Source organism: Pan paniscus, chromosome 9, assembly GCF_029289425.2.
Source record: "Pan paniscus chromosome 9, NHGRI_mPanPan1-v2.0_pri, whole genome shotgun sequence".
Lineage (NCBI taxonomy): Eukaryota > Metazoa > Chordata > Mammalia > Primates > Hominidae > Pan > Pan paniscus.
The window spans coordinates 108,192,542-108,204,424 of record NC_073258.2 but is presented as its reverse complement, the minus strand read 5'-3'; the positions used below and the strand labels follow the sequence as shown (position 1 = coordinate 108,204,424).

The 11,883-nt window shown below is 36.6% G+C and overlaps 1 protein-coding gene across 7 annotated transcripts in view; it reads left to right on the top strand.

The window, feature by feature from the left end:
- Positions 1 to 620: 620 nt before the first annotated feature.
- The window catches only part of CWF19L2 (CWF19 like cell cycle control factor 2), a 177,952-nt gene continuing 166,689 nt past the window's right edge, over positions 621 to 11,883 (top strand). For 4 of the 7 annotated variants that reach the window (XM_063608255.1, XM_034933621.3, XM_008953743.4 and 1 more), the window contains exons 1-3: positions 621 to 798; positions 2,735 to 2,845; positions 3,938 to 4,060. In XM_063608255.1, coding sequence (XP_063464325.1) covers positions 694 to 798; positions 2,735 to 2,845; positions 3,938 to 4,060 — 339 coding nt within the window. In that variant the 5' untranslated portion in view covers positions 621 to 693. The remainder of the gene's footprint in view (positions 799 to 2,734; positions 2,846 to 3,937; positions 4,061 to 11,883) is intronic. The other 3 variants (XM_055094789.2, XM_003828352.6, XM_055094791.1) reach the window with 1 other exon arrangement.

Here is an 11,883-nt window from a genome sequence, read left to right as displayed (position 1 = left end):
TTCGTAAAACAAAACAAAGAAATCCCCGCAGAAATAAATAAGTAACTGTCCATTGTAATGAAAAATGCTTGGATGGATAAGTATGAGTAAATAATATGGGGTCAGAGGAAAAAATATAATGTAAACTTCTAACAAGTTAAGCACGGGTAAATTGTGAAGTGCAATGCAAAATTCACATGAGTGTTTCATATATTAAGTAAAATCCACCAAAACAAAACACTGAATCTTCAAGGCAATTCTGTCCTTCCTGCCAGCTGCCACTACCTTTCTGGCAGCCTCCCTTTATTCTATTCCTCCAGCACAGGGAAATGATGCTCTGGCGACAAAGGGTACTTCCGCAGAAAACTTTTGAGAGGTACCAACTTAACTTCCAAGAGCTTGTAACTTACTCCGGTGATTTTAAGACGAAATTGGTGAGAAAGCTGTTAATATAGTAAAAAGTGCATAATAAATATATACGGGTATTAATCCTGCTCACAATGGCACCCAACACCCGAAAGAATTAAACCCTCCAACACCCTTCGGGTCTTTAAAATCTGGGCTGCGGTAATCCGAGCCCTAAGCGACCTCAGATGTGCGCATGCCTTGTTGGTGGAGCCGTGCTCCTCCTTCCTCGGGTCCGGAAGTCCCGGTTTGTTTGTTAAATTACGACCGTCGTAAACTAGAATTTTCTTGCGGCTTCTTAGCTTTACGATGGCAACAAGTATGGCGGCTGCTAGTGGTAGATTTGAAAGTGCGAAGAGTATCGAAGAGCGGAAAGAACAGACCCGGAATGCCAGGGCCGAGGTGTTGCGCCAGGTACCTCTGTTTTGGGGCTTTTGTAGTTATTTATTGTTGTGGGAGTTGAGGGTTCCCGTAAGCTAGCCCACTCACCCCTTCCCTCACCTCGTCAGTACTGAATCTCACCTTAATTTGGGTGAGTTCTCCCTTTGCAATGTCGGTAAACCCTTTTGTAGCTACCGATTTTTTAGATGTTCTGGCAGGTGCCAGTTGCTAATTCTCTTTTCAGGCAGATCTGTCTCTTTTTCTCCAAGTTTCTTTACCTTTTAAGTTACCCATTCTTTACATTTCTATCACTCGGACTGCACACTTTGTAGGTCCCCTGCGGCTTGTAAGGACTCTGCCAGCATGTCTCGCAGCCTCAGTCATTGCTACTGCTGTATCTGAAATGAAATTTTCCTTTTTCGGAAACACATTCAAGTCACACTTGAATAGACTCAGTTTGACATTTCCTCCTCCTGTCTCTATTGGTATTAATTCCAGACTTACTGTAAGCTCTTACCAATCCAAACAAAAGTTAACACGAATCTCAGTATATCTAGCCTGTCACAAAAGATCGCGAAACATTGTATTTCTCACTAAACTTCAGATACATAGAGGTAACATACAAAGAATGGAGAAAGTCAGCTTCTGAATTATCTGACAATCTATTCAATATGTAAGAAGTGTGGCAACGAAAGAGAAAAGTTGCAGTTGGAGAGCAACAGAGAATTCAGTGAGGGTTTTTGTTTTTATATAAGTTGGAAGAGTTTTAAACAAGTTTAAATGCAAATGAGAAGGAGCCAGCAGAGAAGAGGGAGAGGAGACTCTAAAGAGAAAATGACATAGTTTCAAAATTTGGCAAATAATTTGAGGGTGAAGCAGCCCCATTCTCCTTTAATCTCCAATTTTCTCACTCTGTTCTTTGGAGTCCATCATAAGCCCTGCTCTTTTCTCTGATACCGATTTTTCTGTTTGGTATATAACCATTGTATTCATCTTCTTGCCTACACCAAGAATTATTATATGCACCCAGGGAAAAGCTAGCTGCAGAATGTTGGACTACCTCTCCATGATTTTCCCTTTTCTGGAATATTAACTCTTCTAGTTCTTGTTGCTTCAGCAGTTCTCTGATATAAACCTTTAATAAATTATTTTTATATTTGATTAAAAAAAAAAAAAGAAAATGACTACAGCCAGGTTTTAAAGGGGAAGAGTGGGCAATTAGTCTTGGGTAGGTGAAATGTTGGTATTGTTTCGTAATTTCAACATATGTAATGTGTGTGTGTGTGGGTATATATATATTATTCATTCTTTTCTCTTTGGTATTTCCAGCAGTTTTTGGAGGGAGTAAGTTTCGTAAGTTGAGATAAATCTTATAGTAGAGATATGCATAGAATTTGAAAAGGAGCAAACTCAGCTTTGGAGTTACAGGGAAAGAAAGAGGGCAGGAACGATTTCCTAGGAAAAACTTGCTTTGTGTGACTATCATTGAAGAGTGGATAAAAATTACCAATATGATCCTTTCTTTATACAGAGATGATTCTTCCTGAGGCATTTTTGGGGCTGGGTATTGGGGCTACAGGCATTGCATATTGAAGGCGTGGAGGTCTAACTGTTGCAAAAGTCTAAGGCAGTAGCCATGGGAATGGTGAAGGGAAAAGGGATTCCAAGTCATATTGAGCTAGGGAGCTTAGAGAGATGGGAGGGCCTGGACTCAGTCCCTGGATTCTCTCTGATTGGTAACTCAAATCACTGGAGATTGGAAATGCAGAAGGAGAGATTTTTGCTTTGTTTTGTTTTTTTATTTTTTTTTATTTTTTTACACTGGAGAAGCAAATTCCTGGCAAGGAATAGACATTCATTCATGAGTGGGTATTTTTGTATAAAAATGACAGAGGTTTTTGTTTTCCTTTTTTTGTGAAACCCAGTTGGGTCAATTGCCAGTTTGTCTTTTTTTTTTCTTTGGTTGTAGGCTAAAGCCAATTTTGAAAAAGAAGAAAGGCGTAAAGAACTTAAGCGACTTCGGGGTGAGGATACATGGATGCTACCTGATGTGAATGAGAGAATCGAACAATTCTCACAGGTGAATACTAACAGGTTTATGTGATGTAAGGATATCTGTCCTTTTTTGCACTTATTCAAGTTAATATTGGATGAATAATTTTATAGAATGTTTTCATAAGTTACAAAATGAATATCACATAGTTGGCATTGCTGAATAGTTTCATCTCTTTGGCAGAGGTAAGATATTGTAATATTTTGGACATTATGACTCAAATTTTGTTATTTGAGTTGGCTAGTAGAAGACAGCTTCAAATTTCTGGCCCGCTATAGCAAGCTTATAGGCCTAAAAATTTATGCATTTTAAGCTTTATGTATTTATTTTATTTTATTTTTTTAGGTCTCAAGCCTGTTTTCCTATAATTTTTTTAAAAATTATTTTTAATTGACAAATAATAATTGTGTAAATTTATGGGGTAGAGTGTGATGGTTTGATCTATGTATACATTATAGAAAGATTCAGTCAAGCTAATGAACATATCCATCACCTCATCAACTTATTTTTTTGTGGTGAGAACGTTAAAAGTCTGTTCTTCAATGGCTTTGAAATAGATAATACATTATTATTAACTGTGGTCATTAGTAATAGATCACTAAAAATTATTTCTAGTGTCATGAAAACTTTGTACCCTTTGATCAACATCTTCCCTTTCCCTATCCTTGCTCCTTCCCCTAGCCTCTTCCTATAATTTTAATTTGTGCTATCTTGTTATATTTTTTATGGCCTAATAGTCTTGTATAAATTTTTGGGGAGACCATAGAGGGATATTATATGTATGTATGTTTGTGTGTATATAGATGCATGTATACATGTTTGTGTATATATGTGTTTATTTGATTATATTTGTCACATTAATCTACAAATAAAGCCAAAATTTTCCCAGTATTTTTCTGGTAAGAAGTCTCAGTTATATGATTTATTGATAGTGCATATATTATAGAAGGTGTGTTAAGATTTCCTGAAAGATTTTATTTATTTAGACATATTCTTGGTCTTATTTCATCAGAGATTGAAAGTTTTTTAGAATGTGGTTTATTTTTTTTCTCTCAGAATACATCCTTTTAAATTAAGATGAAATTAAATTCTTTTCTTGCCTGTTCAAAATGATTGTAGGAACACTCTGTGAAGAAAAAGAAGAAAAAAGACAAGCATTCAAAAAAAGCAAAGAAAGAAAAGAAAAAAAAGAGCAAGAAACAGAAATATGAAAAAACCAATGAGTCATCTGATAGCTCATCAGTAAGTATGTACTAAAATTATCAAAGCAGCTATTTGAGAACATTTTATTTGAATGTGTAACTTATGGGAAGTTAAAATACAAGAAAACGTAAAAAATATATTACTAGTTATGATATGAAAATATCTGGGATACATCTACTTAGAGATGTCCAGAAAATATTGGAAATGTTGATCTTGAATTTCAGAGAAAGGCTAAGAGGATAGGGATATGATTTGGGAATTATTGCTAAGCACAGCACTGGATCTTGCCCAAGGCCTGCTGTAACAATTACCTGGCTACAGCTGGTGTTCACTCAAGGCCCTGGGGCTCTGCAATCAGCAGGTGATGAAGCCAGCCAGGCCTGTGTCTTTCCCTTCAGGGTGGCAAGTTCCCCCAGGCCTGAGGTGGGTCCAGAGGTGCCATCAGGGACCCAGGTACTGGCGTCAAAAACCTTAGACTTGTACCTGGTGTTCTATTGAACTGTGGCTGAGCTGGCATTCAACCCATGAATGGCAGTCCTTCCCACTCTTCCCTTTTCACAGGCAGAGGGGCCTCACCCTGTAGCCACCACCGTAGACCCACAGGTAGTACTGGCAGGCTACCACTGATGTTCCCTTAAGGCCCAAGAACTCTTCAGTCAGCTGCCCGGCCTGGGACTCACCCTTCAGGGCAGTGGGCCCCCCCTGGGCCAGGGCAGATCCAGAAATGCTATCCAAGAGCCAAGGCGTGGGGCTGGAGACCCCAAGATCCCTCTTGGTGTTCTACCACCCTATGGCTGAGCTGGTACCTAAGGCGCAAGACAGAGCCCCCTTTACTTTTCTCAAGCAGAAGGAGGCTCTCCCCATAGCCACCACAGCTGGGAATGTGCTGAGTCTCACCTGAATCCAGCAAGTCTCAGATACACAGTGAAGGCCACAGTGTAGTACCCGATTATTGGTGCTGGTTATTCAGGGCCTAAGGGCTCTTTAGTGGTTACCAGCTATGGCTGAGCTGGTATTCAAGATGCAAGATGGAGTCCTGTATTTACTCTTCTCTCTCCTCTCCTCAAGCGGAAGGACAGGGTCTCTTTTGGAGCTGCACATTGTGCAGCCTTGGGTTGGGGGAGAGGTGGTGTAAGCACTCCCTTAGCTACACCAGTTGCCCCCCAACCACCTTTCCATTGGCTCTGAGGCAAGTTGAGCACTAGGAGTCACCAAGGAATTCCACATCCTTGCTAGTACTTGGTATTGTCAGTCTTAGTAATTTTTAGCTATTCTACTGTGTAATGTCTCGTGTGATATTTCTCTGAAGAACAGGGATGTAGAGCATCATTTTAAGTCCCCATAGGGCATTCTATGTCTTTGTGAAATCTGATTTATTAAATATTTTCTTTTTTGTTTTTCATCATTTTTTCTTAGTGCTTCTGGTATCCTAATTTTTGCGCACCCCAAGATTGTGATTTCTCCTATGTTTATGTTATTATTAATTTTTTTTGTTTTTTGTTTGTTTGTTTTTAGAGATAGAGCCTCACTATGTTGCACAGACTGGAGTGCAGTGGCACCATCATGGCTCACTGCAGCCTCAAACTCCTGGGCTCAAGCAATCCTGCTGCCTTAGCAGCCCAATTAGCTATGACTACAGATGTAGTACAGAAAAGTTGTTTTTGTAGACATGGAGTCTTACTATATTGTCGAGGCTGGTCTCGAACTCCTGGGCTCTAGTGATCTCCTGCCTCAGCCTTCCAAAGTGCTGGGATTACGGGTGTGAGCCACCATGCTTGGCCTCCTACTTTTTTTCCCTAGAAGTTTTATAGCTTTGGCTTCTTTGCTTATTTATAATCCATTAATAATTTTTATTTATGTTGTGTAGTGTCAGTTTATTTTTTTCCCACGTGGATTTCCAGTTTTTCTAGCATCATCTGTTGAAAAGACTGAATTTTCCCTATTGGAAGGAATTTAGGGAGATAGATATGTTAAAATATTCTTTCAATCCATTATGCACTTGGTACATCTCTCTGTCCATTTATGTCTTTGATTTTTCTCACAATGTTCTGAAATTTTTAGTGTAGAGATCTTACATGTCGTTTGTTATAGTTTTTTCCATTTTGTTTTCTGGAAGTGCTATCGTGAGTGGAATTTTAAATTAAATGTGTTTACAGCTAGTATGTAATTATAGAAGTGACTTGAAACATTAGGATCAGAAAAAAAAGAAAAAAGTGAAAAAAAACCTGCTTTTGATATATTCACCTTGCCTCTTATCACCTTGTTAAAATTACTAATACTAGTGTTAGTAGCTTTTTTAGTGGATTTCTTAGGATTTCTAGGTAAATGGTATGTCATGTGTGAAAAAGACTTTTACTTTTTTCTTTTCAGTCTCTGTGCCTGTTTTATTTGTTAATTGTTGTTGCCTTATTTCAGTAGCTAGGACTTAAAAATAGTGTTGAATGGAAGTGGTGAGAGTGGACATGATTGCCTTGTTCCTTATCTTAGGTGCAAAGCATTCAGGTTTTTACATTTAAGCATGATGTCTGCTGTGGGACTTTCATGTATGCCTTTTCAGATTAAGGAAATGACATTTTATTTCTAGTTTTCTGAGAGTTTGTATCTTGAATGAGTATTGAATTTGGTAAGTGCTTTTTTTGCATCTATAAGTGTTAAAATTTGCCAGTGAAACGGTTTGGTCCTGGAGTTTCTTTGTGGAATGGGTTTAACGACAGAGTTAATTCCTTTAATAGTTGTGTTAAATACTTTCTGTTTATTCTTGAGTTAGTTTTAGTAATTTCGGTTTTTCTGGGAATTTATTCCATAGAAATTGTCAAATTTATTGTCATAAAGTTATTTGTAATATTTCCTTTGTTCTTTTAATGTTTACGGAATCCATAGTGATACCCCTCTTTCATCCCTGATTTTGGTAATTTCTATTTTCTGTTTGTTTCCTCTGTCAGTCTGTCTTGAGGCTTATCAGTTTTATTAATCTTTCTTTATTGCCTTTTAGTTTCCTTGAATTTTCTCTGGTTGTGTGTTTTCTATTTCATTGATTTAAACTATATTTATTCTTTGCGAATACTTATTTTGTGTTTAATTTGCTCTTTTTCTAACTTTCTAAGATGAATGTATCGCCACTGATTTGAAATCTTTTCTAACGTGTATTTATTTTATAAAATTTTCTCATAGCACTGTTGTATCTCTACGTAACTTTGATGTTATATTTTCATTGCTGTCCCATTCAAAATATTTTTTACTTTACTTTTTCTTACTCATGGATATATAAGAGTTTTTAAACTTGCAGATATTTGTGGAATTTTCTAGTTTTTTTTTGGGTTATTGACTTTGATTTTAATTATTATGTTATACTCTGTATAATTTCAGTTTTTAAAAAGTTTTTGAGACATTTTATTTTCTAGCCTATGATCTATTTTGGTGAAAATTCCATATGTATTTGAAATGAGTATGTATTCTGCCATTGTTAGGTATAGTGTTTTATAAATGTCAATTAGGGAAAGTTGACTAATAGTATTAAGTTTAGTGTTAATGATTTTCTGTTCACCTGTTCAGTCAGTTACTGAGAAAATAGTATTGAAATCTCTTAATTGTTTTGTGGATTTTACCTATTTCTGCTTTCAGTTTTGTCAGTTTTTGCCTTATGTATTTTGAAGCTTTATTAGGTACATAGACAGCTCCTTGATGAACTGACTGTTGTTACGAAGTTTTCGTCTTTATCTTTGGTAATACTCTTGTCTGAAGTCTCTTGTATCTCATATTAATAAAGCCTCTTCAGTTTTCTTTTTTTATGTGTTTTCATCGTCTTTTTAAAGTTCTTTTAGTTTTAATGTACCTTTTTTATATATTGAAAGTGTATTTCTTGTAAGCAGTGTATAATTGGGTCTTGCTTTTTTATCTAGCCTATCAATTTCTTCTTTTTTATTTTATTGATTGATTGATTTATTGATTGATTGACAGAGTCTTGCTTTGTTGCCCAGGCTAGAGTGTAGTAGATCACTGCAGCTTCAACCCCTGGGGCTCAAGTGACTCTCCCACCTCAGCCTCTTGAAAGCTGGGACTACAGGTGTGCACTTCGACATCCAGGAGATAGATAGATAGATAGATAGATAGATAGATAGATATATATATATATATATATATGAGTTTTTAAATTTCCAGATATTTGTGGATTTTATTAGGTTTTTTTTGGTTATTGACTTTGGATTTAATTATTATTTTATTGTACTCTGTATAATTTCAGTTGTTAAAAAGTTTTTGAGACATTTTATATTCTAGCCTATGATCTATATATATTTTGTAGAGATGTGGTTTTGCCATGTTGCCCAGCCTGGTCTCAAAGTCTTGACCTTAAGCAATCCTCCCACCTGGGACTCCCAAAGTGCTGGAATTACATATGTGAGCCACTGCATCTGGCCTCTTCCTTTTTTTTTTTTTTCTTGAGATGGAGTCTCACACTGTCACCCAGGCTGGAGTGCAGTGCCGCAATCTTGGCTCACGTCTCTTACTTTTCAATTAGATGTTTTTTGTGCTCTCTAATCTGTTAGCTGTTTATGGCTTTTAAATTTTTTGTTAAAATTCATTAAAATTATATCAGCCAAATTTTTGTGGCTACTATATTGGACAGTATATAGAAAAATTCTTTGAATAGTACTGGTTTGGATTATTTATGTTTAATGTAATAATTGATATGGATGAGTTTAAGTCTACCATGTTGTTATTCCTTTTCTATTTTTTCTTTGTTCTTTTTTCCTTTGTTCCTTCCTTTTCCTGTCTTTTGGATAGAGTGTTTTTTAGCATCCCATTTCATCTGCTGTAGGCTTATTAGGTATACCTTATTTATTTTTAATGACTGCTTTAAGTCTTATGCATATTTTAACTTACCATACTCTACTTTCAAATAATATATAATTTTACTTTTATAATTAGACTTTCACCAAAATATACTTCCATTTTCTCCTACCATATTTTTTGCTATTGTTGTCATATATTTTACTTCTACATATGTTATAAACCCACATTGTTTATAATTTTTAATGTCATACATTCTTTTTATTTTTACTTTAGTCAGTTATCTTTTAAATAAGTTACACATATGAAGAAAGTCTTTTATATTTACCCACAGATTTATCATCTCTGATATTCTTTATTATTTTATGTAGGTCTGAATTTCTGTCTAATACCATTTTCCTTTTGTCTGTAGAACTTTCATTAACATGTATTATAATATGGATTTGCAGACATTGTATTCTCTCAGCTTTTGTTTGAAAATTTCTTTTATTTCATCTTCATTCTTTTTTTCTTTTACCACAAACTCAGAAGTTCCTACTAGCAATCTTCATTTTTCAGATACTTGGCTAGATAAAGAATTTTAAGTTTATAGTGTTTTCTTTTTTTTTTTTTTTGCACTGTAAAATGTCATCCCATTGTCTTCTGGTTTGCATTGTACATATTGAGAACTCTGTAGTCATTGTAATATTTTTTCTCTGTATGTAGTGTGCCTTTTTATTCTGGATGCTTTTAGGGCTTTTTTTTTCATCAATTATTTTTCAGTGAATCAATTGTGATATGTCTTGGTATTGATTTCTTTGTGTTTATTCTACTGTCTTAGTTCATTTGGGCTGCTATACCAAAACTAACTGGGTGGATTATAAATGACAGAAACTTATTTCTCACAGTTTGGGAGGCTAGAAAGTCTAAGATCGAGGCGCTGGTAGACTTTGTGTCTGATGAGGGTTCAGTTCCTCAGAGATGGCTGTCTTCTCACTCTAACCTCATATGGCAGAAGGGAGTGCTCTTGGGCTATGTTTTATAAGGGCGCTAATCCCATTCCCAGTCATCTCCCAAAGGCCTCAGCCCCTATTATCATTGTCTTGGGGGTCAGGATCTCAACATAAGAATTTGGTGGGGGACACAAACATTCAGAGTGTAGCATCTGCCTTAGGTTCATTGTGCTGCTTTGATTTGTGAGTTTACAGTTTCCATCAAATATGAAACTTTCAGGCTTTTTCGAAGTATTTTTTTTTTCTGTTCCCTCTCATTTTGGTAGTCTCCTTAAAATAATGTCTCACAGGTTGATGAGCCTGTGTTCACTTTCTTTCTAGCCTTTTTCCTTTCTATGCCTTGGGTTGGGTATATTTTATTGCTATGTCGTGAGCTTCAGGTTTACTGGCCCTTTTTTTTTTTTTTTTTCGAGACGGAGTCTCGCTCTGTTGCCAGGCGGGAGTGCAGTGGCGTGATCTCAGCTCACTGCAACCTCTGCCTCCTGGGTTGAAGTGATTCTCGTCCCTCAGCCTCCTGAGTAGTTGGGATTACAGGTGCTCATCACCATGTCCAGCTAATTGTTTGTATTTTTAGTGGAGATGGGGTTTCACCATGTTGGCCAGGATGGTCTGGATCTCCTGACCTCGTGATCTGCCTGCCTCAGCCTCCCAAAGTGCTGGGATTACAGGCGTGAGCCACTGCGCCTGGCCGACTGGCCTTTTCTTTTGCTGTGTCTAGCTTACTGTTATCCCTATCCAGTGACATTTTCATTTCAGGTACTGTATTTTTTTTTTATCATTAGATGTTTCGTTTGGATCTTTCTAATGTTTTTCAGTTTATCTCCTCATTATCTTTACATTTTCCCTTCCTTGAACATATTTATGATAGCTGTGTTAAAGTCTTGGTTTGCTGTTTCATTTTCTCTTGTTTTTTCCTGTTCTGTTTCAATTAAATGATTTTTCTCTTGAATATGGGTCACATTTGCTTGCTTCTTTGAATGTCTAGTAACTTTTAATTGGATGCTGAACCCTATGAAACTTATATTGTGACTGCTGGATTTTGTTGACTTCTTCAGAGAGTATTGAGTTTCCTTTTGGCATACAGTTAATTACTTGTGAATTAGCTTAATCCTTTTCAAGGATTGTTTTTAAGTTTTGTTCGTATGCATCTAGAATAGCTTTACTCTAGGACTGGTTTAGCCTTTCTACTAAGGCATGACCCTTGTGGGTTCTCTGCTGATTGTCATGGATGTACAGCGAGGTTTCTTTATTCTGGTTGGGAGGAACTAGAATGTCTTCCAGCCCTTTGTGAGCTCTGGGGATTGTTCTGCTTACAGCTCTTTGGTAATTGTTTTCTCCATGGTAATTTTTCTTTGCCTGACCTTGTGGACTCTCATCCTCAGCATGTTCAGCTTGGTCTTTCTTTAAAGACTCCAGGGGTCCTTTAAGTAGATTTCTGGCACCCTTTCTCTGTGTAACTTCCCATCTGTACTTTTGTTTCAGCCTTCACAAAGTTCAAATTCCGTTTCCTTTGCTCAGTGAGATTTTCATGTTCTGCTTGGGTTACCCCTCTATGCCACAGTCTAGAAAGTGCCTTTAGATAAAAAGCTGTAGAGATTGTAGTTTCATTTTTATTCCAATTTGTATGTATTTCTAGTTTGATGCCATTTATTTTGTCAAGGACAGAAGCAGAAGTCCTCAAGATCCCTTGATTTTTGCTGGTAGCACTTTTCTGTCTTAGTTCCACCTTCTAGGTTTTGACCACTAGATAGAATTAGAGGTGTGGTTAATTCTGCAGGCTGCACAAGAGAAGGAGAGCCCTGAAGGCTGTGTTAGGTCAGGAGGCGTATTAAGCTTGATGGTTAATGAGTTCAAGGTAAAATGGAGATTGAAACTAAAATTAGCAAGAGAACTGAAGTCGTAGCATGGGGAGCATCAATTTTGCTGAAGTGGTAAGGTGAGTGAGTGCATAATTGTGAAAATGAGTATAGGTTGCTGCTTAAAAGTTTCTGACTAGTGCTATTGAAAGAGTAGAAAAAGACATTTCATTTAATTTCAGCTTGCATGTATCAAATGCTTATTCTTTGCCAGACACTGTTCTAG